The 23,610-nt window shown below is 38.3% G+C and overlaps 1 protein-coding gene across 1 annotated transcript; it reads left to right on the top strand.

Annotated features, from left to right (window-relative positions):
- Nucleotides 1–41: 41 nt before the first annotated feature.
- tmem145 (transmembrane protein 145) lies at nt 42–22,046 on the top strand. Its single transcript, XM_027170083.2, has 15 exons — nt 42–278; nt 7,533–7,607; nt 7,952–8,029; nt 8,272–8,358; nt 9,332–9,433; nt 11,678–11,762; nt 12,048–12,119; nt 13,162–13,230; nt 13,426–13,506; nt 14,239–14,317; nt 15,920–16,013; nt 18,504–18,676; nt 18,830–18,950; nt 20,222–20,407; nt 20,751–22,046. Exons 1-15 carry the CDS (start codon nt 183–185, stop codon nt 20,970–20,972), a joined length of 1,620 nt encoding a protein of 539 aa, XP_027025884.1. The 5' UTR covers nt 42–182; the 3' UTR covers nt 20,973–22,046.
- The last annotated feature ends 1,564 nt before the right edge of the window (nt 22,047–23,610 follow it).

Here is a 23,610-nt window from a genome sequence, read left to right as displayed (position 1 = left end):
ACATAAAATAAAATCTGTTCGTTTTACAGTGGTGCGAGCTGTCCAAAAAGCGCGTTCTCGTCTCCGGTACGCGTGTACGAGCACAGTGGTGTCGGGAGCGTGCATTGTGGCTATTGTGGCTCTGTGAACTGCAGCTCTTCGTCTCGTCCGTAAACTGCGCACTCCTATGAAGAGCAGAAAAAATGGATAGAGTTCTAGGACTTGCCATTTTGTGGAGTATCTTGTGCAATGTATCTGTTTGGGGCAAGTACGTCAAGGGTGTCGTGAACACCAAAGAGGTGAGAATTTGACTGGTGATGTCTTTGTGTGTGTGTGTGTGTGTGTGTGTGTGTGTGTGTGTGTGTGTGTGTGTGTGTGTGTGTGTGTGAGTGTGAGTGTGTGTGTGAGTGTGTGTGTGTGTGCGAGCGCGCGAATCCAGACCTTTGCCATCAGCTGCTTCCACTGTTGCGGTGTAGATATAATTGGCGTGTTTTTTTGCGCACGCGCCTACGTACGTTTAACCATGTCTGCGTGCATGATGGATAAATGTGGCATTTTCAAGAGCACCATACTCATTGCGTGCACATTCAAAGACTCTTAGGCCATTACAACTTGCCTTAATGTTAGTGTACACCATGTTACAGGTGTGCGTAACGCTAGTCGTCCATTTGGGTATATAAATATATATACGTATGTTACAGCGAAATGATGTGCTGTAGCTTGTCCTATAATCCAACCTCGCATGCATATGCTTGGAATTACGCGATGAAACACGTTAGTGATGTTAGGATAAAGCCCGTTATCTACTGGAACGCGAAAAGGCCTTAGATTCGTCTCCAAGGCAGGTCACGTGATGTAAACTCTCTGTTGCCAGCCAGAGCATTTAAATCAAAACTAGCCGTGATAAAAAAAAAAACATGATCTTAGGCTTTATGCATAGATAAGATTTGATAAAATAACAATGAACGCGTAGTAGGTGTCCTGTTTATCATAAAATCTTATCTTCCTCATGAGACTCGTGTTCTTGACTTGTTAGATAGGTTTATATGGATTTTCTGCAGATACATGCACTTTATTAGGAACACTTGTAGAGCTCATTCATACAGCCAATCACGTGGCAGCAGGACAATGCATAAAAACATGCAGATACAGTGCAAGAACTTTGGTTCAGGTTTACATGAAACATGCGTTTTAAAAGATTTTGACTGTGGAATTATTGTTGGTAGTGGTTGCTAGTCAGAATCTGCTGATTTGGGATATTCACACAAGAGTCGAGGTCAGAGAATTGGCAGACTGGTTGGAGCTGACAGGAAAACTAACTCAGGAACCGCTCTTTACAATCATGGTGAGCAGAAAAGTGGTTTTGATCAAGAGGGACTACGTTGAAAGGACCACCTTAAGGTGGATGGTGCTAGAGCAGAAGAAGTGTACATCAGGTTCCATTCCTGTAAGCCATGTAAAAGGCTCACCCAGGCTGGACAGTTTAAGTGGAATTTGCAAAAAATAATGTCTGATGAATGTTGATTTCTTCTACAACATCAGTCGGTGGTGGTGGTGGTGGTGGAGTTGGTGGTGGTGATGGTGGAGTTGGTGGTGGTGGAGGTGATGGTGGAGTTTGTGGTGGTGGAGGTGATGGTGGAGTTGGTGGTGGTAATGGTGGAGTTAGTGATGGTGGAGTTTGTGGTGGTGGAGGTGATGGTGGAGTTTGTGGTGGTGGAGGTGATGGTGGAGTTTGTGGTGGTGGAGGTGATGGTGGAGTTGGTGGTGGTGGAGGTGTTGGTGGATTTTGTGGTGATGGAGGTGATGGTGGAGTTGGTGATGGTGGAGTTGGTGAGGGAGTTGGTGGAGTTGGTGATGGTGGAGTTGGTGGTGGTTGAGTTGGTGGTGGTGATGGTGATGGTGGAGTTGGTGGTGGTGATGGTGATGGTGGAGTGGTGGTGGTGGTGGTCTATTTTTTTGGCACACACTGGGCCCCTTGAACAAACATTATTTGAATACCACAGTCTTTCAGTTTACTGTTGCTGAACACATGCATGATGTATTTCCCACATGACAATGCAGCATTTCAGTCACTTCTTACTAGCTCTGTGAACATGGCAGTGAGTTGGTGCACTTTAGAGTTTCCCAGTCACCAGATCTAAATTCATCTGAACTCCTTTTTAGAATAATGAGCTTCTTTTGAAATGCATGCCCTAACAGGGTATAAATAGTTGTTAGCTTGAGTGACAAAGTCTCTGCATAGCATTTTGCATTACATAGCAATGCAAAAGTCTCAACTTTGCATATGAATTCATTCAAAATGAGTTCATCTGTAGCTGCATCTTGGACCTGTGGTGAGCTGAAAAGAACAAATAATTGAGGACTACGCACCATGTCCAGCAGCCTCATCTAATATTCATGAAGAAGCCTCATACCTTGCTCAGTAGAGTCCAGGTCTTAATTAAAGTATGTCAATAAATTATATATTTAAAAAAATAAATAAATAAAACAAACAAAAGTGTGTTCTCTTTGTAAAATAATACTCTGAAACCAGTAGCACACAAGTACTGTAAATCCCTTGCTCCATGTTTTTTGTTGTTGTTAACAATTGTGTGTGTTTAATCTGTGTTCCAGCTTCTTAAAATGCATTAACTGATCTCGATTGCTTCAAATATCAGTCCCAAATAAATTATTATTTCTGATTCATTTTTCTAGAAAGCTTTTCTGAAATAGATCGTCTAGATGACACAAAGTAGAACTATGAACTAAATCAATTTTAATACTATCTTATCTTTAGCAAGACATTTTAAATAAAAGGTCATTTAAAAGATAGCAAACAATAAAAAGGGATGCTTACAGGTAATTTGTGTTGAGTCAATGCTACAGTTACTGTAAATACATCGCCTTTAAAGAATTCTAAAACTGTATTGTGTAACTCACAGCATATGAAAAAACTGTATGTGCATTAACAGAACTGGAAACTGTGTGTGTGTGTGTGTGTGTGTGTGTGTGTGTGTGTGTGTGTGTGTGTGTGTGTGTGTGTGTGTGTGTGTGTGTGTGTGTGTCACTTACCTGAGGAAGAGACAGCATCAGGATGCACTGCAGGAAGCTGGCATTGCACGCTGGTGAAGGCAGTGTAAAGCTTTAGCCAATGTTCTGCTGGGAAACCTTGTGTCCTGGCATTCACATGGGTTTTTCTTTGACACGTATCATCTACCTAAACATCATTACAGAGCAAATTATTACACTGCTTCATCTTAACAGTATTCCCTAATGGGAGTGGCCTCTTCCTGCACTCAGCCACACTGTGAATGTATTTCAAATCAAATCAAATCAAATCTTATTTTTCACATACACATACATACAGAGTACGACATGCGGTGTAATACTTTTTACGTCTGTCCGGTATTCAAGCATAAAAAGGAATGGAATTAAGGATAAAAATAAAACCAAAAAGAGGTAGATTAAAAAGTATAAACTATATAAAATATATGAAAATATGTGTGAAAAAAATATATGTATATACATAAATGTGTATGGTTTTAATGATTGTCCTTAAAGTTTCTATGTGCAGTGTAGGGTGTTATAAAGTGGCACTGTGCTGTGCAAGTCCAGAGTTAAAGTGTCATAGTGCAAAAAAGGTTGTGCAAAAAAGAAGGTGAAGATGGAGGGAGAGGTCCAGTATTGGATCCTGGGTGTTTCCTGGTTTAAACTCCGAATGGCCTGCAGGAAGAATCTTCTCCTCTTTCTCTCTGTGTTTGCTTTCAAGGAGCAGAAGCATTGCCTTGAAAGCAACAAAGAAAAGAGTCCATTGTTGGGATTCTGAGATCCTTTACAATCTTTCTGGCCCTGGTCCGGCACCACGTGCTGTAGATGTCCTGCAGGTCAGGGAGCTCGGTGTGGATGGTACGTTCAGCTGACTGCACCACCCTCTGGAGGGCAAGCGGTTGTTATGACCACTCCTGCTTCGTGCTAAAGTCCACTATCAACTCCTTAGTCTTGCTGACGTTCAGGAGAAGATTGTTCTCCTGGCACCATCTCTCCAGTTTTTTAGTCTCTTGTAAGTAGGCCGTCTCGTCGTTGGAGATCACCACAAGTGTCAGCAAACTTGGTGTTGGAGTTGGAAGTGGCCACACAGTCATATGTGTACAGTGAGTACAGCAGGGGGCTCAGAACACAACCTTGGGGAGCTCCAGTGCTGAAGGTGAGGGTGGATTTGGGTGAGGTGTGTTTGCCTACCCGTACGGCTTGTGGTCTGTCTGTCAGGAAGTTGGAGATCCACTGACACAGTGGCAGGCTGAGTCCCAGGACCTCCAACTTATAGTTGAGTGTGGAGGGAATTATGGTGTTGAACGCTGAACTTCAATACCATGAATGTATGAGCTTTAATGAGGTATAAAACAATTTAATGAAAACTGTTACTCTAAAATTATCTCTCTGAGTCCAGTCACCACTTTGTCCTGACATGATAAAGAAAATAAAGAAAAAAACTAATTCATCAGACTGGATGATAATGCAGGGTGAAAGCAGAGTTTGTTGACGATCAGCACGGATCAAACACAACACCACTGCTTCTACAAAATGAGGCTCAAATCATGCACCTTTTACTGTATATCATTCTCATTATCTAAAACTATGACCTCAGCTACACAAAGATCATCACCTCATTTCCTTATTGGACAAATAAGGACTTTCTGGACTTTCCTGTTATGTCTCATTCTTCAAGGACAGTGTCACCATTATAATCAAACCTCCAGGACACAGAATATTAACATTGTTGATAACTTTAGTGTATTTTGTTTTATTGAATTGAACTAAAATTTTGGATTCTATTATCCAATAAATAATTTGATTATAATTTGAATCCAATTGCTCTTTAACCAATAAACATCACTGTCTGGTGTCTGAAGCTCACCCGTGTTGAGACGTTTCCTCGTTTATTACACAATTACAATTACAGATAGGCCATAGGTTAAAATACACTACATTAGGTAACAAATGTAGAGATGTATTATGGAACGTATTTTGATGTGAAGATTAATTCAAACGTTACCTAAAACTAAATTTTGAGGGACTTTATAACTGTTGGATAAATCTGAAATTTTGCATATGTACACATCATCATGTAAAATGCTGTGAGAGGCTGTAGTGGATTTTTTTACACTCCAGTTGCACAAAATTAGTTGTTGTCGTCCTTCAGCTGTTCCCTATTTGGTGTGGTGCATCTGATCCCAGGATTTGATTTTGGCTCATGCCGGATTCACTTCCTGACACAACCCTCCCATTTTATCTGGGCTTGGGATTGGATCTAAGAGTTAACCCCTCAGTGTGATTAATGGGTTGGTTTCCTGCTCAGGATTCAAACCCGGGCCATGGGGGTGAAAGCGGTGTGTCCTCCTGCTGGCCTGGTAGGGAGAACAATTATGCAAAATTAGTAAAATTTAAAAACAAAATCATTTTAAATGTGAAAAAATACCTCAGCAGGACAACAGTGTAGTGTTGTATGTCTTTATGATACCAAATGTACTACATATAATTAGGAAAGGTTCCCAATAATGTATTAGGGCTATTGTGTTGGGCTTCTGATCGGAAGGTCATGGGTTCAAACCCCAGGTCCACCAAGCTGCCACTGCTGGGCCCCTGAACAAGGCCCTCTCAATTGCTCAGTTGTAAAGTCACTCTGGATAAGGGTGTCTGCTAAATGCCGTAAATGTAAATTATTCAAAACATTTGTTGCCTATAGACCCAAATCCATTAGCTTGAATCATATAACGTTTAAAGTGTTATATGTTTGTAATATTTAGCTTTTTTCTTTGGTTATAAATTACAGCACATAAAATGGGCAGTTTTTTATTTCATTTGACTCTTTGTCTTTTTTTTTTATGTTTGCAGAGGCAAAATAATTAGAGCCTAAGAAACTGTCTTTTAGGAATGAGTGTGCTGTAGATCAGTGTGTATGTATTCTGTCTGTCTCTTTATTCAGCTTCATACAAGATGCTTCTAGAGTGAATTTGGTCCTGAACATTTGACTCGTCTCTGGGTTGTGCATGTAGACAAATCACACCATGGGTTTCTAGTAGGGTTCAGATCTGGAGACTGAGAGCAAAACTGTGTTAGTATGACTGGTCCTGTCTGATGTCCAACTACATGAATATTAGCAATCGTACATTTATGTTGCAAATCCAAAACATAGGCAACATGCTTGCCAAGTATGAGGGATGTGTGACTTGGACCACATAACATGATAAGTACCAACATTGACAGTGCCCCCCCTCTCTATCCCTCTCTCTCCTTCTTGCTCTTTCTCTCTACCCCCCCCCCTCTCCCTCTCTCTTTCTCTCTCCCTCCCTCTCTCTCTCTTTCTCTCTCTCTCTATATGCTTGTCTGCACTTCATCAAACAATACTGTAAAGGTATTAATATTATGCTCAGTAAATCTCAGCCTCTGAGCTCCTGAACGCTTGGAAAGTCATAATCATGTATTATTTGGTAATAAATGCCCTACAAATCAGTCTCATTTGGAGAGGAATAAACACAGTTTGCATGAGTTTGAACTATTTTGATACAGTATGACTTTTTCTAACATGCCTGCTTCTGTAGCAGAGAAAAGAAAATACTGCTCTGTTAAGAGAGAATTAGGGAAAACTCTGGGTTTTACTTTGTAGAGATCAGTGTAAGTCTGTCGGTTTATACAACACAGACTAGAAAGCCTTTAAGCTTCAGAATATTGAACATTTAAGCCTCAGAAACTGCTCAACTTTTAATTAGCCGAAGTGAGAAATGGTGGGTTCTTTAATAGTGGAGTCAGAAGATAATTACATTAAGTACACAATATTCACAGCTTTACATCGAAAACTCACTTATTCATTATTCATTACTTTCATCAATTGTTCCTGAATAAAGATGTCTTACATGCACAATTCCCTTCTTTCTTTCCTTTCTTATTTGCTTTTTTCTTTTCTTCTTTCCTTCCTTTCTTCATTCCTTCCTTCCTTCCTTCTTTCCTTTCTTACATTACTCCCTCCCTCCTTCCCCCACTCCCTCCCCTTCCCTCCTTACCTCTCTCTCTTTTCCTCTTTATTCTTTCCTTTCTTCCATCCTTCCCTCATTCCATTACACCCTCCTTCCCTCCCTTTTCTTTTTCCTCCTCCTCCTTCCTTCCTTCCTTCCTTCCTTTCTTTCTTTTTTCTTTTTTTCTTTCTTTCTTTTTTATGTAACCCTGCCTTCCTTTCTTTCTTTCTATCTTTCTTTTATTTCTTTCTTACTTTTTTATGTAACATTTTCCTTTCTTTTTTTCCTTTCTTTCTTTCTTTCTTTCTTTCTTTCTTTCTTTCTTTCTTTCTTTCTTTCTTTCTTTCTTTCTTTCTTTCTTTCTTTTCCGTTCTTTCCTTTTTTATGTAACACATTTCTTTCTTTCTTTCTTTCTTTCTTTCTTTCTTTCTTTCTTTCTTTCTTTCTTTCTTTTCATTCCTTCCTTATTTCCTTCAATCCTTATTTATTTTACAGTGAGTAAGGAAATGTTTATCATTTGTTCATTTGCCCTCTCTCGATGTAATTCCTTTCTCTTTCTTACAGGACTGGGTGTTTCTGACAAGGTTTTGTTTCCTCACTGATTTTGGCAGACTGGACTTCAAGTTCCGTTACCCCAAGGTGATATTTCTATTAACAATATATTAACATGGCACTGATGCTGCAGTGATGTAATATCCAAAATGCAGCATCACTACATAGTCTATAGCCTTGCTGATTATCCAGGTTCTTATACTAAGTTGTGCTGTTTTGCCAGTCTGCCAATTAAGAAACTGACTAAATTAAAGGGATAGCATGAGTAGAAATGCTAATCAGTGTAACAGTGCATTATTTTCTTTATTTCTTTCACTCAGTTTCTCACTGACCTTTCTTTTTGTAATCTACTTGGCATATTTAGGCAGTTTATCATGTTTGTCTCTCAGAATGTCTACATTTCTCTTTCCCCAATGCTGTTTTCTCCTCAGTCACGCTGCTGTCAGAACATATTGCTCTACTTTGATGAAAGCTCACAGTGGCCAGCTGTATACAAAAGGCCAGACAAGGTGAGTTGAACAGCGACAGTGTACGCGTGTAGGTTTGTTGCATGTTGTATGCATGGCGGGTTGAGACTTAAGCAAAATATAGTGATGTATTGCTTATTAAATTAAAATCTAGACGCTAGTCTCCAAGTGCTCCAATTGTGTCAAATTTCACACAAGTGAAAATGTTTTATGGATTTTGTCATATCTGTTTAGCGACAAGACAAGAGCTATAAATACAAATGATGTATGTTGATGTTTTGCAGACCTGCTATCAGAAAGAGGCAGTACTAAGGCCTGAAAATAATCAAGTCATTAACCTTACCACTCACTACACCTGGTCTGGATGTGTGGTAAGAACTTAGAGATTCACTTCCAGTAGCCTCCATGTATTAGCACCCTTCTTAAAAATAAGCAAAAAATATTAGTAGTGTAAGAACATTATACAAAATAATTTTGAAAAATTACTGCTGAACAGTAAATTGTAATTAAAAAGTACATTTTAATTTTTACAAAATAGTTTCTGAAAAACTTTTTTGTCACGTCAAATGCAACCGCAGGACGTTCTCCATAATTTTTATTCATGTGCAACATAACATAACAAAACAAAACCATAAATTTACATTTACAGCATTTAGCAGACGCACTTATCCGGAGCGACTTACTTTTTTATCTAATTTTTATACAACTGAGCAATTGAGGGTTAAGGGCCTTGCTCAGGGGCCCAGCAGTGGCATCTTGGTGGACGTTGAAATCGACTTCACAACCTTCCGATTGGTAGCCCAACACCTTAACCACTAGGCTACAAAATAAATGCTACACAACATAATCAATGACAAACACAATGGCACACAAAGCTAAGCGTGACATACAACAATGGCGAACAAAGACTGATACAACAGGGCAGGTATAAATAGAGGAACGCATTAGGGATAAGAAGACGCAGGTGGGAAAACACATGACCTTGAATGAGCACCCACTCTGGTGGTGTGGCAGAGAATAGTCCCAAAATTTCCCGACACTTTTTCATCTTTTCATCTATGAGGAAATATAACCACCAAAAGAAAAGAGACAGATGATGGTTAAAATGGGCAAATGATATAAATACACAAATATTTCAATCCAAAGTTACCCAAACTGACAACTGTGACCTGAGTTAAAGAAGGACGTCCACATGGACAAACCTGAGAATATAAAAAACCTTAAACTGTTCTGAATGGTAGACCATAATCCCAGTGTAAATATCTCTAAACTTTTTAGACATTACACGGAAAGTTTTTAGGTTGCTGTAAGGTGTGAGGTTGTCTGTAATTATTTGCATTTCAGGTTGAAGAAGAGGATGGTGAAGAAATTCTCAGCTGTGTTGGAGGACGTAGCTTTCGTTCAGTCAGAGAGAGGTGGTGGTATATTGTACTCAGCAAGTGTGGGGTGAGTGTTAATTTAGCTTTTCTAACATACCTAAAATACTGTTTTCTCAAAGGAACCATGTGAAATATACTGTTTGTGTATAGATAATTATAGATAAGTATATAAATATTTGATGGAGAAGGGTAGCTTAGTGGTGTGTATAAAAAGTTTGTATGTTCTCATTCAGCACATTCAGGGTTTTCCTCCAGGTTTCATCCCCAGTACAAAGACATGTGTAATGAGCTGAGAACGACTCAGGCTCCATGTGTAGTCCGCAGAGAAAGACTCCAAAATCCATGTGTAGTCCCCTGAGACCGACTCCAGGCTCCATGTGTAGTCCCCTGAGACAGACTCCAGGCTCCATGTGTAGTCCCCTGAGACCAACTCCAGGCTCCATGTGTAGTCCCCTGAGACAGACTCCAGACTCCATGTGTAGTCCCCTGAGACAGACTCCAGGCTCCATGTGTAGTCCCCTTAGACAGACTCCAGACTCCATGTGTAGTCCCCTGAGACAGACTCCAGGCTCCATGTGTAGTCCCCTGAGACAGACTCCAGACTCCATGTGTAGTCCCCTGAGACCAACTCCAGGCTCCATGTGTAGTCCCCTGAGACAGACTCCAGACTCCATGTGTAGTCCCCTGAGACAGACTCCAGGCTCCATGTGTAGTCCCCTTAGACAGACTCCAGACTCCATGTGTAGTCCCCTGAGACAGACTCCAGGCTCCATGTGTAGTCCCCTGAGACAGACTCCAGGCTCCATGTGTAGTCCCCTGAGACCAACTCCAGGCTCCATGTGTAGTCCCCTTAGACAGACTCCAGACTCCATGTGTAGTCCCCTGAGACAGACTCCAGGCTCCATGTATAGTCCCCTGAGACCGACTCCAGGCTCCATGTGTAGTCCCCTGAGATAAACTCCAGGCTCAATGTGTAGTCCCCTGAGACAAACTCCAGGCTCCATGTATAGTCCCCTGAGACAGACTCCAGGCTCCATATGTAGTCCCCTGAGACCGACTCCAGGCTCCATGTGTAGTCCCCTGAGACAGACTCCAGGCTCCATGTGTAGTCCCCTGAGACAGACTCCAGGCTCCATGTGTAGTCCCCTGAGACCGACTCCAGGCTCCATGTGTAGTCCCCTGAGACAGACTCCAGGCTCAATGTGTAGTCCCCTGAGACAGACTCCAGGCTCCATGTGTAGTCCCCTGAGACAGACTCCAGGCTCCATGTGTAGTCCACTGAGACCGACTCCAGGCTCCATGTGTAGTCCCCTTAGACAGACTCCAGACTCCATGTGTAGTCCCCTGAGACAGACTTCTGAATCCATGTGTAGCCCACTGAGACAGACTCCAGACTCCATGTGTAGTCCACTGAGACCGACTCCAGGCTCCATGTGTAGTCCCCTGAGACAGACTCCAAAATCCATGTGTAGTTCCCTATGACAGACTCCAGGCTCCATGTGTAGTCCCCTGGTCCCATCTTTTCCCCAGGTAATTGACCCACACATGCAGCCAGCCATCCATATGATAAAAGGAAAACATGATTCATCAGACCAGGCCACCTTCTTCCATGTTCACTTTCCCATTGTAGGACACCTTCTGTTAGGATTGTCTTGCATTAATTTTAAGAGTAAACTCCATATTGCCTTACAGGGCAGAGGAACACATTTGGAGGAAAATGCTATCCGCATGGTTGGCTAGTGTTGTTGCGTTTCATAGTGTATGCCATTAGAGAATGCTCTTGCACTGCTGGCAACTCTTTTCCACTCAGGAACCCCAAGATTGGACAGGGATGTGTTTTAATATCTGTTGTTTGGCATCCAATAAAGGGACGCAATTCCTATATGGTTTACACACGTATATCTGTTTGAAATCAGATGAAGGCTTTGTGCCATTGTGCTAATGCTTCATGTAAGTTTACAAAGGCAAAACATAAAAGAAGGGAAATAGATTTCTTTAGTTATTCCCAACTCGAAACATTTCTGTTCTAGCCTTTGATTCCTGGCTGTCTTTTATCCGGTCCCTCAGCCTCACGCCATCACTAGCCACACTGAACTTGACAGCATATGCTTCCTGCTCTTTACCCTTTTGATAAAGCAAAAGGAGGACTTCCTACTAAATTAAATCAAAGCAGGTCTACTTTCTTTAAGCCTGCCTCGAATCCACTAAAGAACTCAAGCTCTGATGTTTTGAAGTCCTACTGTATATAGATGAACACTTTGTGTTGTGAATATTTGTCCCTATGTATTTCTTGTTTCTCGCACACTCACAGGGTGGAGGGTTACAGCTGGAGTATGAGATGAAGCTAACTAATGGGCAGTCTTTCTGGAAACAACATTTTTCTGCAGACGAGTTTGGTGAGACATACAGAAGAGGGACAATGTTAGCGAAGATTTAAAGACAGTGTTTTGAAATGAAACAAGATTTATCCTGAGACGTATCTGGAATAATTCAAGTTAGCTTTTATATTTTGCTTTGATGTTATTAAATTAAAGAATTTATTAAATTAAATCAGAGCTAAAGTATTGTGTTTATATATGTTTATATATGTTTCATGTATAATATTTGATTTGGATTAAGCAGAGTGAAATGATTTCCTTCACTCAGTCTTGTTCTTGTCCCCTTTCTTTGGTCTGTGTCAGGAATTCTGGAAACGGACATCACCTTCTTGGTTATATTTGCCAGTGTATTTTCTCTCTCCTGCTATTTTGCATGTGAGTTCATTTTAATGAGACATTAATGACTGCATGAAACGGAGCGACCTTGTATTGTTTTGGATACAAATATCTCTCATTATACAACAGCACTCTGTTTGCATCTGATTAGTGAGAACAAACAGCAGATCTGACAGAAGTGCTCGATTTAATTCAAATCACAGATTTATGTAAATGTGCTCGTGCTGATCTGTTTGCGTTCCTATGGTAACATAGGGTCATGTATAGGGACTTGGATTGAGGATGCCCGTAGAGTTTAAAAAAAAAAAAAAAGGTATTTAACAAAGAAAAACGTGTTATTGTCGATATGGTAAAGGTTTCTGTTACGATACATTTGATTAAAGTTTATGGGATGCAAACAATATTTGTTTAACTTATTGAGGGTTACTAAGTTTTCACCACAGGGAAAGTTTTCAAGAAAATGACTTTGCACTTTGCATAGTTTTATTTATTTATTTAGTTATTTATTTAGTTATTTATTTAGTTATTTATTTTTTGGCCCTTGTTAACTTTGACAGAGATTTTTTTTTTAAAAATAAAGAAAGAAAGAAAGAAAGAAAGAAAGAAAGAAAGAAAGAAAGAAAGAAAGAAAGATAATGGATAAGGGAACAAATATTTATTTTTTCTTTAACTTCATCAGTTCCACATCATTAAATGCAACCAATGTTAAAAAAGCATAACTTCTTGTTCTTTAATAAATAAATAAAAATTGGAATATGATTAGGCCAAATGCTGTGGTATCAGAGGAATAATAATAAAATTTCAATGTTCTGTGATTAGAAAATTATCCACTTACCCCACCGTAGACTATTTTCCTCTAATTACACATCCTGCCATGTTTTATTCCTTTCATCAGAGGCTCTTACTGAATCCTAAGATGTAATCGTATAAATTTAAGAAGAAGAAAAAACACAATCAGTCTATAATTCCAGATAAACAGAAAAAAATGTATAAGGTTTGGAAAGGAAGTCTGTGTGTGTTTTATGTGTCTGTGCCTAAGTATTTCCAAAGTTTCTTTCCCTTCGCTCTGTATTTCTTTTAGATAACCTAAAAGGAAGACAGCTGCTCCATACCACATATAAGATGTTTATGACAGCGGCTGGAGTAGAGGGTGAGGACGAGAGGGCTGTAACTCATGCTGTTGTGCTAGTCATCTCACTACATATGATTGCTGCTATATATGGAGATAAATATAATCCTAATCTTAGCCTTAGCCATCGTTCCTCCATCACTGAATTCTCACTGTCTTCTCTTTGTGTGCTAAATTGCTTTAGCATTTAATCTCAGTCTGTCTTTTCTCCCCCAGTTCTCAGTTTGCTCTTCTTATGTATCTTCTGGGGTCTTTATGCCAGAGATGGAGTGGGAAATGGGTGTCTAAAGATACTTGGTGAGTATTACTAGAACATTTAAGAGTTTGAATAATCTATTTAGAATTTTTTTCAGGATTAAATATGGACATGGATTTTAATCATTAAATGTAGAAATCCAGATCCAGATCTCTAACCTGTTGTAGCCTTCCGAATGCTTCCTTTTACTGTAACACTTTTATAAAAGGTCGTGTTTCATGTATATTAGATGTATATGTGGTTATGTTCTGTACATATGGCAGGAGCTTATGTCCACATAGCTGAAGATGTTTTCTAACTTTCTTATTTACTTAGTAAGTTTTATTTTCTTCACATAATTACAATTTACTTTCTAACCAACTAAATTTATTGTTTGTTTTTATTTACTTAATAACTATGCTTCCTCACTTCTTTAACTAAATTACATCATTGTTTTTTACTCACTAAATTACACTACATACTACATACTACTTACTAATGTACTTATTGACTTTACTTTTTTTTTAAATTGATTACTTGCTATATCAGACTACAATAAAGAATTAAATCTACTTACAAACTTTTGTTTCTTTACTTTACTTTACATACAGCGCACCTTTAGCCCTTGAAAAATGAAAATAGTGGTATTTTCTCATTAGAACGTTTTACAATCAAATATTAGAGTCCATTAGTTATGGAAACATGAAGAGCTGCACAAAACAACATCTAAGAGCAAAGCACAAACTTTATAACCTAAACTGACCCCCCCCCCCCTCTCTCTCTATCCACTCTAGGAAAATTGCTCTTTTCTGTGAGTTTCCTGATCTTCCTCCTGATGCTGATTCTCTTGGGGAAAGGCTTCACGGTCACAAGGTAATAGGTCTCATCTTTATCATACTGTGTGCTAGATACTAGCATAGTTTGAGTCAGCAGTGCCACAGCCTCAAGGCCATCCAGTCCTTTTCATTTAATTTAGTGCTACGATACATTTTTTCCCCATTTTTACTGTAAATAGTGCTGCTCTCACATTTGTGTCAGCATTGTTTAGATTCATCAGTACAGAAAGTCGGCAAATGCACCATTAAAATGAACAAACAGCAGAAAATTTGAACAACTTTATTCTTCTATAGACTCCCAGTCCAGAGTGATCTAAGGAAATGAATCAGCTAGTTGAGCTAATTTGAAGGTCTGTAGCCACAAAGGGTCAAAAGGAAAGTAGCACAAAGTGCAATATTTATATACATTGAACAGATAGATAGATAGATAGATAGATAGATAGATAGATAGATAGATAGATAGATAGATAGATAGATAGATAGATAGATAGATAGATAGATAGATAGATAAATAGTTTGTTTTGAGTAAATCACCAAGGCTAAGGCAAATTATGACTTTCTACAGTTTACTAGAAGTGATATTTGATATGACGAGAACATACTGACATTTCAAAATTTCATATGTGCAGAATTTTAGTCCCATTTTTGTGGATTTTTCGGTAATAATCTGTATATTATTACAGATAACTTCATTAATATTTGTATTTTATTTTATTTAAATTACTTGCCACAGACCAAATATGAAAACAAGTAATTAGTTAGCTATATATTGAGTAGGGAAAATAGGGAAGTGTGCAATCAGCCCATTAATATTATTCCTTTTACTGCAAGAAAACATTTACATTCTGCTCTATAATTATTGCCACCCTTGGTAAATGTGGTGAAAGTAATGACTATGGATGTGCCTTTGGATAATTTTGGATAATGAGCTTGGAAATGAATTAGCTTATGTCTACTTATAGCAATAATTAAGAGGTTTAAAATAGTTGTAGCTGTAGTTAATCTAGTTCGAAGGCCAAGTGTATTTTGCCACATGCACAGTGAAGAGGTAGGTTAGAGAGGCAAATCTGGCTGTAACTGTCAAGAAGCTAAACATTGGGTGTGGTTGAATTTTGTTGAGGGCAACGATCCAAAATGACGACTCTGGAGGATCTGAAGTGGAGCTGTATTGAGGTGCAGTTGTGTTGGCAAAGGGAGGTGAGGGGAATGGACTAATCACAAGGGTACCAAGAATTGTATGAGAGATTGTTAATAAAATACTGTATTTTTATATTTTAAATAAAATGAAAGGCTAGACCCATCTTTGCCAATGCTGCCAGTAATTCTGGAGCTGACTGTAACAAAGCATATGATATTTTATTACTTACACACACGTGTGGGCTAGCTTGGACTTCATTTGTCTTTCTTTTGTGACTAAAGCAGGATATGTGAAATTGTTTAATATGGCATTCATCCATCTTATCCATCCATCTATTCATTAATGTCACAAATTGTCTAAAATTAAATTGTCTTATTACAAGAGACTGGTGTTGATACACTGGACAAAGTAACCTCATATTCATTCTTGCAGTAACATCCTGTCCATCTCTGTAAAGACTCTGAAATACACAAAGTAACTGAATCTCTGTTTGCCATTTAGAGCAAGAATAAGTCACAGTGGCTCTATCAAGCTGTCAATCTACATGACCATCTATACAATTACCTACATCATCCTCTTCATATATGAAGCTGAGGTAATAATCATATTTTTATATACCATAAAGTTTATACAATAGAGAGTGTGAACACCAGCAAAATGTATGCAACGAAGAGCATAACGTCATGAGATTTATGTAACTTTCACATTAAGCATATATATATAAAAGAATCTCTGTGACTTTGGTGGTTTGATTTGAGGTGTGAAATGGGCTGGTTGAATGATTTCAGAAACTGCTAAACTCCTGAGATTTAAGATAAGATATACACAACACAATGTATAAATACAAAGAAGAAAAAAGAGACCACAAGTAAGTACTGTAGTTAAACTAACAGACATATTGCACACAGGTACTGTAATATTGTAAGGTAAAAATTTCAAGAGTCTCAAGAGTGAACTAGTGTGAATTGTTGTGAAAAAAAAAACATCCAGACTGCTTCTTTCTGTGAAGAAAGCTAGTGTAGCTTAAATATCCAGGTTTGACAGCCATAGTGAGCAGAAAATGATCTGAGGATGCAGCTATCTCCAAATGATGGGTCTTCCTGAAACACTTAAACTAGCTTTTATTTCCCCTGTTTATTTGTTTATCTATCTATCTATCTATCTATCTATCTATCTATCTATCTATCTATCTATCTATCTATCTATCTATCTATCTATCTATCTATCTATCTATCTATCTATCTATCTATTTTTAAAGCTATTCCTTCCAACAGAGTTTTTAGGCTGACGGTATATGAACTGGTGAACCAGTATTGATGTTTTCATTGATGGAGGCTTCAAAGCACTTTTGTACGTCGCTCTGGATAAGGGCATGTGCCAAATGCTGTCAATTTAAATGTACATGTAAAGGTTTGAACTTCACAGCTTTCTGAATTAAACTCAGTAGGGTAAAGATTTCACCAATTTCACAAATCGTTTATTTGATGCTATGTCCCTGAAGTGTCTGTAGCTCACCGTCCAACAATAAATGCTTGAAGTCACAGTTTAGAATTTACTGCAAAAAAAGTAAAAATCAATTTACTTGGATTATTATTCCATTATTGTCAATCTTTTACTGTTATTAATGAACTATCCTTCATATGACTCATTATATACTTAGATTGATTATGTCAGGACCCACAAACAGCTCCTATGTGCTTAATGGGTTAAACACAAATAACACTATTCATATACAGTGGAAACTGAAACACAACAATTTGTTTTTTGCTTGATATCTGCATTAATGATTCATTTTCCAGCTGAAGTTATAGGTCATTTTTCAGGTGCCCCAAATGTTTATACTTTCCAAGAACTGCTGCTATAATTACGTATATACATCTGCATCTGCAGTTCTTCTAACCTATATTATTCTCATATTCTGTATATTTTTTGACAATCAGTATTGTTTGCCTTTTCTCTGTGAGTTACTGTACTTATTAAAATCTATTATCCAATAGCATTCTGAAGAGAAAGTGCTTCTCCAGGGAGTTTTTGCTGCGCTTTACTTTTGCCATGCTCATTACAGATCTAGTCCCAGATTTCTGTAAAGATGTTTTGAATAGATGCACTATACGTATGGACAAAGGTTTCTCGCCATCATATGCATATGTGATTCTTCCCCAAAGTGTTGCCGCAAAGTATCCTGTTCACGGGGGCTAAGAGGCCCAGGCCTGTTCCAACATGTACACAAAGGGAGCTCCAGGAAGATGCCATGCTGTGCTTGGATTGTTAAGTTTGGATTGATCAGGATCCCTAACCACAACCCCACTGAACATCTTTGGGATTAACTGGAATTCCAAATGCATGCTAGGTTTCTTTAACTAAATATCAAAGCCTGACCGTACTAATGCTAATACTGTGAAGAATGCACTAAATCAGGAATAGGATGTTCAACAAGCACATATCAGTGAGATGGCAAGGTGTCAATATCCTTGTGTCATATAGTGTAGTAATGCCTCACGCTTATTCCTTAGACTTGGTGACAGTAGCATAATGCCAGTGGGAATATTAGAAGAAGAAGAAGAAGAAGAAGAAGAAGAAGAAGAAGAAGAAGAAAGCTTTATTTGTCACATATACTTATATATACAGCACAGTGAAATCCTTTTTTTGCATAACCCGACTTGGAAAGTTGGGGTCCGAGCACAGGGTCAGCCTCGATACAGCATCCCTGGAGCAGAGAGGGATGAGAGCCTTGCTCATCGGCCCAACAGTGGCAGCTTGGCAAGTTTTGACCTTCTGAGCAACAACCCAGAGCCATAACTGTTTGACACACTACTGTACAGAAACACTGCAGAAAGCAGAAAGGTTTTAGTGGGGAAAAAGCTTCAATGAGCCAAACTGACACTTTGGGAGCATCATAATTACAGTTACAGCTTACACTAATGTAAGTGTTATTTAGTGTCTATGGCAATTTATAACTAGCTTCTTGGGAATTGCATTACGCTGTTCTCCAACCTTTCACATAACAGGCATTTTGTTTTTAGTCTATAAAACATCTTTTAGATAACTGACTTTGACTGTTTATGTTATAATTATGTATGTGTAGTTTTTTGACCCAGGTGAAGTCCTGTATGCGTATGACAGTCCTGCTGGATATGGGTTGATGGGCCTCCAGCTGCTGGCATATGTGTGGTTTTGCTATGCTGTACTGGTGTCTCTTAAGCATTACCCAGAGAAACAGCCATTCTATATCCCTTTTTTTGCTGCATACACTCTCTGGTGAGTGGAAAAGAAATGTTTCATAATCGTTAGAATATTGTGTAAACTACCTTCAGTGTTGATATCATACATGAACATAATATCTGACCTTTATCTTTATATTAGAAATTTATTATAATGTTATTCTACTGAATACTATTATTTTTCTGGCAGGTTTTTTGCTGTGCCCGTCATGGCTCTTATAGCCAACTTTGGTATATCTCGATGGGCCCGGGAGAAGATTGTCAATGGGATTCAGCTCGGAATCCACCTCTATGCCCACTCTGTCTTTTTAGTAAGTTTTTTTGTACAAAAAATAATTTCTCTGTAAAATCACAAAATTTTTGGGTAGTGGGACAGAGAAGTGGTAGCTCAGTAGTTCAATCTGCCGGTTGGCAGGTTGTGAGTTCAAATCCCAGGACCACGAAACTGCCACTGCTGGGCACTTGAGTGTGGCCCTTAACTTCTCAGTTATACAAATACATATATAAATGTAAGTCTCTATGTATAAGAGCATCCTCCAAATGAGGTAAATGTAAATACTTTTACACACTTGAATGAATAAATGAAATATTTGTAGTATTTGGGTCAGGCAAGAAGTTTAGGCCATTTAGGTACAACAGTGGGGGGGGGGCTGTTTATGAGGGCTTCATTATGTTTGATTATCATATGGAATGAAGGAATCCTGGAAATACAAAACAGAGCATCAACCCAAGTATATATTCCAGGTACTCACCTTGTCTACCAGTCGCTCTCATCACTACATAGAGCTGAAGTCTCAGGGAAGGGTTAAAAGTGAAAGCTTGCACTTTTGGAACACTTCCTGTCCTTGTCTGTCACTCAGTCTGGACTATCTACTATCTACCTAAAGTTGAACTTCTTTAGCACCTTGAATGCTAGCCTCATAATCCTGTGCACTGCACCTCCTTCACCATCCAGACCCAGAAATCCCAATTCCATTTTTTTGCCTTACACACAAGAGTGTCTTGCGAATGGAGGTCATCACACCTCCCTTGATGATGACTGTGGATGTCCTGCAACATTTGGCCCTTTTGCCTAGGCATCTAATTCCATTATTCTAGTCTCAGTTTCACGCTTTGAAAAGGCATTTATTTTTATAGTGCTTTATACTTTTGTTCTGTTTTAGTCCTGCCCAACGTCAATTACATGTTTGTTCCCTGAATCTTTTCTTCTGTTTTGTAGACCTGGTTTAGACACTTGTTTTGTTTATTTTGTTTTGTTTTTTAATGGCATATTGTCTGTTTCTATGGTTTCCATGATGTGTTTTTGGATCAGCTTGGTGTAAGCTATAGATATTATTTTATTTTGAATGTGAGTCCACTTGTTAGGCAGCGTGCCCTAGCAGCTAAAACATACCCAATTGGGTGTCATTTTTAACACTGTAACACTTTAACAATGTAGCATTGGAAATTCTTTTTAAACCATTTTGAACTCTTTACATTACATTTGAAACGACACACTTCTCATCCGATTTAGAGAATTGTACACGTTTAACCTTGCTTTTTTCTGTCTATCCTTTATTATTTATCAATAATTCTCCTACAGGTCATCACACGTCCATCAGCAGCTAATAAAAATTTCCCTTATCACGTGCGAACATCTCAAATTGGTATACTGCTGTCAAGTCCTAAAGAGATGGGGGCAGAGGGCTTCCCTCACCATGCCTACGGGAACAGCTCGTTTTTGGGAGACTCTCAGCCTAACTTCACTGAACTCTTCTCCATCCAGTCAGTGAGTAACAAAAGAAAGAAAAACAATCCAAAGTATTGCAAGATTGGTAGAACAGGCTCTATGAGGACAATTTCTGCAGTTTCTTGAGGAGATTAACCTTCATTCATAGTCTCCGTCTGTAACTCTTAGAGGCAGTGAGGCAGGCCTGACTCTAATAAAGCAATTCTTATCTTATGTTTAATTCATAAGAATTATTTCATTATTTCAGTAAAGCAGAAATCTTTTGTCAGTTTCTAGTCCAAGTCCATTTTTTAATGCATTGCCAATAATAATATTTTTATGAACGATATTTAAGATATTATTTTTGTTGTATGTAATTATTTTTTTAACTTCTGATCAACAGGTCTCTGTGAAAAATATCAATGATGCCATGGGATTTAAGGGACAAGAAATGGCTGTGAACTCTGAGCAGAAAATCATCACCACATCATCACCGGTGGACTTTTCAACAACATTTAGTCCTGCAATGGCACCAGCCAGCTCTGTTCTATCACCCCCTCCAAGGCTTTCCACTCATTTTACTGAATATTTCAGCATGCAGGGCAGAACAGTCTCTCAAGCATAGCGAAGTATTTTTAGGTCTTTGGAGGAAGCGACAACTGAGTTCGAGCTCATCCAAGTTTGTTTTTCATAGGTAGAATATCGTCTAAGTGATTTATGGAAAAGAAGTGACAAAAGTTGACAAAAGTCGTGTGGGACGTGCAACAGGACTTGCAGCAGAGATGTTAGGAGGAGATATGAAGTGCTAAACTAAAAGCAATAAATATTTCAGACAGATTGGGGTGACTCCCTAGGGAAGATTTTGATTGTACATATATTACGAATAGCACAGCACACTATATTACGAATGTAAGATATTCAATATGCAGTTTTAAGATACAGATATTTTCTGTGTACATGTATAGAAGCGTATGATTTTTTTAAGTGTAAAAAGGTCACTTTTTTTGTTTTTTTGTTTACACACTTATTTTACAAGTGGTACTGTTAATATGTGCATTGTCATGCCATTTTATTTGAACTGAAATGTTCGGGGGGAAAAATAAGTAACAATTTATTGAATAATCTCACGTTTCAGTTCGTTTGTTGTACATTTTATATATGACGATCTTTAATTTGGATCCCAAAAAAAATGGATCTTTTTATGAACTTTCGACTAAGATCTGCTCACAAAAGGGAAGAAATATTCATTCTTTCCCACTAAAATATTTATCTAGTTCAGTACCTGCAATAATTGCCTTTAGTGTTTGTGCTGTGCATGTTGCTTGTAAACGAAAGTACATTTGAAATTTATTATTAGTTTAGTATTATAAGCCCACAATAGGACCAGCTCCCAGTTCAAATCCTTAGGGTAAGAAAAGGCAAATTAGGAATAGTAAAATAAATAAATAAATAAAAAAGTTCAAGCATACGATTTAAAAGTATTCATTCATAATTTTAATAGGCTACATTACATATGTGAATGTCCTTTTTTTTTTGTAACAGAGAATGAGATATATATATGTACTGCATGTCAGACAATTCAGCACATGGTTATTGGTGAGGTTCTTTGGCATAGTGACATAACTCTCCTTTAACTGAGACGATGGCACATTTTCAGTTTCGCAGCAGATTTTAATTAAAAAAATATTTAAGTATCTTGTATCTATGTATCCTGTATTATTCAAGGACAAGAATGTTCGTATCTCTAATTCAAACCGATTGCACTGAAGAAATCCTTACCCTTATATTTTAAATAGAAAGTTATTTGTTTATTGTAGTCATGCTTATTAATATTGTATTATATTGTGTGTCATTATAAATAGTTTGCTAGTGGTTTTGAAACTTTAAACAACATACAATGCCCTGTTATAAAAGGAAAAAGTTTTAGACTTTCTCAATACTGTATGAATATAAACTGGAGGAATGCATTATACCATATTGATTTATTATTAAATTATAAATAGAATATACAATATTATATAATTATATTTAAGTTGCCAGCTTACAACTATCATTTTTATTCACAGCTTATACAGTAAGTTTAAGCCTTCAGGTAAACACTACAGTATGTATTCTATCGCATACTAGTGAAATACTGCTCTGTGCTGAACTCTGATCTAACTATGACGTAAACTTTCCCACTGCTACATATTTGAACTTTTTACTGTAAATATGTGCAATGTTCATAACATCACCAGGGTGTCTGGTCTGATCATGAGCTCAGGTTACTGTCCGCATGGAGTTTGGCATATTTTGTCCTGCATTCATGTGGGTTTCTCTGGATTCCAACCACATCCCCAAATCAAGTAAGTGGAATGGCTAAAGGAAATTACAGAAACAAACTCTGTTCAATTCAATTCGATTCAAATCTGTTTGTAGCACTTTTAACAATGAATATTGTCTCAAAGAAGTTTTTTATTATATTTAAATGTGTTTGTATGTAACCCAAATGAACAAGCCTGAGATGACTGTGGTGAGGAAAACTCCCTTAGATTGAAAAGGAAGAAACCTTGATAGAAATCAGACCCAAAAGGGAACCTCATCCGCACTTGGGTGACACTGGAGGGTGTGATTATAAATTCTGTGTATTGATGAAGAGGTTGTTGTACTCAAAGACCACATATAGCCTAGTTGGTGTCACTACTTATAATGTCTAAACACTATGCTCTGTCTCTACTGTGATATATTATTGATATCAGTAGTGGGTATATGGCTAGTATTCCTTCGCCTATTCCAGTTTGTGATTATTCCGATTCTGAGCTTGGATTTAAATGACTGTAATGAATTCACACACATTAGAAAAGCAATAACTCACTGAATCGAAGAGCCACCTTAACTATATAATGGGGGCAGTTGTGGCCTAATGGTTAGAGAGTCTGACTTGTAACCCAAAGGTTGTGGGTTTGAGTCTCGGGTCAGCCACAACTGAGGTGCCCTTGAGCAAGGCACCGAATCCCCCAACTGCTCCCCGAGCGCTGCAGCATAAATGGCTTCCCACTACTCCAGGTGTGTGTTCACGGTGTGTGTGTGTTCACTGCTATGTGTGTTCACTTTGGATGGGTTAAATGCAGAGAACAAATTCTGAGTATGGGTCACCGTACTTGGCCGTATGTCACGTCACTTTTTAATGTGAACTGTCTCATCCAGCACAGACCCTCTGCTACACATTCAGGGACATTGTAGCTGAGCAGAATGCAACCTCTGAACACTAGGTCCTGTTACTA

This window comes from Tachysurus fulvidraco, chromosome 25 (assembly GCF_022655615.1).
Source record: "Tachysurus fulvidraco isolate hzauxx_2018 chromosome 25, HZAU_PFXX_2.0, whole genome shotgun sequence".
NCBI lineage: Eukaryota > Metazoa > Chordata > Actinopteri > Siluriformes > Bagridae > Tachysurus > Tachysurus fulvidraco.
The sequence above is the reverse complement of the archived record's forward strand: the minus strand, read 5'-3'. Positions and strand labels throughout refer to the sequence as shown.